The 2,535-nt window shown below is 42.6% G+C and overlaps 1 protein-coding gene across 1 annotated transcript; it reads left to right on the top strand.

The window, feature by feature from the left end:
* The first annotated feature begins 342 nt into the window (after positions 1–342).
* On the top strand, positions 343–2,140 carry LOC128589666 (UDP-N-acetylhexosamine pyrophosphorylase-like). Its single transcript, XM_053596451.1, is given in 1 exon segment — positions 343–2,140. A coding segment is annotated over 1 exon segment (1,314 nt). The 5' UTR covers positions 343–607; the 3' UTR covers positions 1,922–2,140.
* Positions 2,141–2,535: the final 395 nt, after the last annotated feature.

Genomic DNA, 2,535 nt, shown 5'->3' with positions numbered 1-2,535 from the left:
TACCGGTTGGGTGGTTCCCTTGAGGTCAGCAGCTCTTTGCTAACCTGATCAGACACAGTACCCCACCTCCACCAAGTAGAGAGGAAAGACCAAAATGATATAAATCAAACCAAAATAAGCAAACAGAAAACCTAACGGGGTGTCTGGGCCAGCGGCTTCCACTCCTCCCCCAGCTGGCAACCACTCGGAGCAGTGAGAGGGGTGGGGTGGCTGGGGCCAGCGCACCCCACAGTCCATGCTCCCACCCTGCTGCCCTGGCCTCCCAGATGAGGAGGAGGACGCTGATGAATGGCCATGTGGAAGGAGCCGGAGCCAGAGCTGGAGCAGGGCGGAGATGCCGAGGAAGGTTTATAGGTACATAAATTCTTCCCCCATTGTCAGAATGCTTGAGTATCAGAGCATTATGAATGTCAATAACCTCAAACTCAGGTTGTCCAAAGGTGGACAAGAACACCTACTGCATTTCTGGAATGAACTTGAAGAAGCTCAACAGGTAGAACTTTATGCAGAGCTCCAGGCCATGGACTTTGAGGAGCTGAACTTCTTTTTCCAAAAGGCCATTGAAGGGTTTAACTAGTCCTCTCACCAAGAGAAAGTGGATGCATGAATGGAACCTGTCCCTCGAGAGGTGTTTGGCAGTGATACCAGGGATCGAGATCAGTTGCAGGCCTGGGAAAGTGAAGGACTTTTCCAGATTTCACAGAACAAAGTAGCAGTCCTTCTTTTAGCTGGTGGGCAGGGGACAAGACTTGGTGTTGCATATCCCAAGGGGATGTATGATGTTTGTTTGCCATCCCATAAGACACTTTTTCAGATTCAAGCAGAGCATATCCTGAAGCTACAACAGTTAGCTGAAAAATATCATGGCAAAAAATGCATTATTCCATGGTATATAATGACCAGTGGCAGAACAATGGAATCTACAAAGGAATTCTTCACCAAGCACAAGTACTTTGGTTTAAAAAAAGAAAATGTAATCTTTTTTCAGCAAGGAATGCTGCCTGCTATGAGTTTTGATGGGAAAATTATTTTGGAAGAGAAGAACAAAGTTTCTATGTCTCCAGATGGGAATGGTGGTCTTTATCGGGCTCTTGCAGCCCAGAACATTGTGGAGGATATGGAGCAAAGAGGCATCTAGAGCATTCATGTCTACTGTGTTGACAACATACTAGTAAAAGTGGCAGACCCACGGTTCATTGGCTTTTGCATTCAGAAAGGAGCAGACTGTGGAGCAAAGGTGGTAGAGAAAACAAACCCTACGGAACCAGTTGGAGTGGTTTGCCAAGTGGATGGAGTTTACCAGGTGGTAGAATATAGTAAGATTTCTCTGGCAACAGCACAGAAACGAAGCTCAGATGGATGGCTGCTATTCAATGCAGGGAACATCACCAACTATTTCTTCACCATTCCATTTCTGAGAGATGTTGTCAATGTTTATGATCCTCAGTTGCAGCACCATGTGGCTCAGAAGAAGATTCCATATGTGGATTCCCAAGGGCTGTTAATTAAGCCAGACAAACCAAATGGAATAAAGATGGAAAAATTTGTCTTTGACATCTTCCAGTTTGCAAAGAAGTTTGTGGTGTATGAAGTCTTACGGGAAGATGAGTTTTCCCCACTGAAGAATGCAGACAGTCAGAATGGGAAGGACAACCCTACTACTGTGAGACATGCGTTGATGTCCCTTCATCATTGCTGGGTCCTCAATGCGGGGGGCCACTTCATAGATGAAAATGGCTCTCGCCTTCCAGCAATTCCCCACTTGAAGGATGCCAATGATGTACCAATCCAGTGTGAAATCTCTCCTCTCATCTCCTGTGCGGGAGAAGGACTAGAAAGTTATGTGGCAGATAAAGAATTCCATGCACCTTTAATCACTGATGAGAATGGAGTCCATGAGCTAGTGAAAAATGGTATATGAATCAGATACCAAGTTCTGCCATGATGGAAATGGCTTTTATTTTTGACAGACCAACTGTGAACCTACAGGACCTCTACTGGAAGACTGAAGTTTGAATAGCCACAAGGTTTCATTTTACTTGTTGAAGTCTTATAACTACTACAAACTTCCCAAGATTCAGATGACTGAACTACAGAGAACACTTTTATGATTCTCAACTCATTGAAGGTCTTATTTATATTTTTCAATTGTATAATTTTTTCCCCCAAGCCAAGAAAAACATTGGCCATACAGAAAATTTCCTACAGCTTAATGATGATGGCCAGGATGTTTGACATGATTTTACTTGGAGCTGGAAGCATTTGTTTTTTAAGTTTATATAGTAATAATGTCGTCAAAAGGTTTCTATGGTACTAAAAGTTTTGTTTTGTTTTACAAACACTAAACTTTTATAAGAAAATAGGCAGTAAAATAAACTTATGTTCTTGCCTCTGGGGGAAAAAAACTTTACGGGATAAAATTGGGTGAAAAACCAAATAATAGGGGTAGAAACACTAGCAAAAATGAAGTTCTAATTACTGAAAAAGGCAGCAATGGGAAATTGTATTTAAACTAGAAAAATGGAGAAAGAAAAG

Source organism: Nycticebus coucang, chromosome 1, assembly GCF_027406575.1.
Source record: "Nycticebus coucang isolate mNycCou1 chromosome 1, mNycCou1.pri, whole genome shotgun sequence".
In the NCBI taxonomy this organism is placed as follows: domain Eukaryota; kingdom Metazoa; phylum Chordata; class Mammalia; order Primates; family Lorisidae; genus Nycticebus; species Nycticebus coucang.
This window is presented reverse-complemented; position numbering and strand designations above follow the sequence as displayed.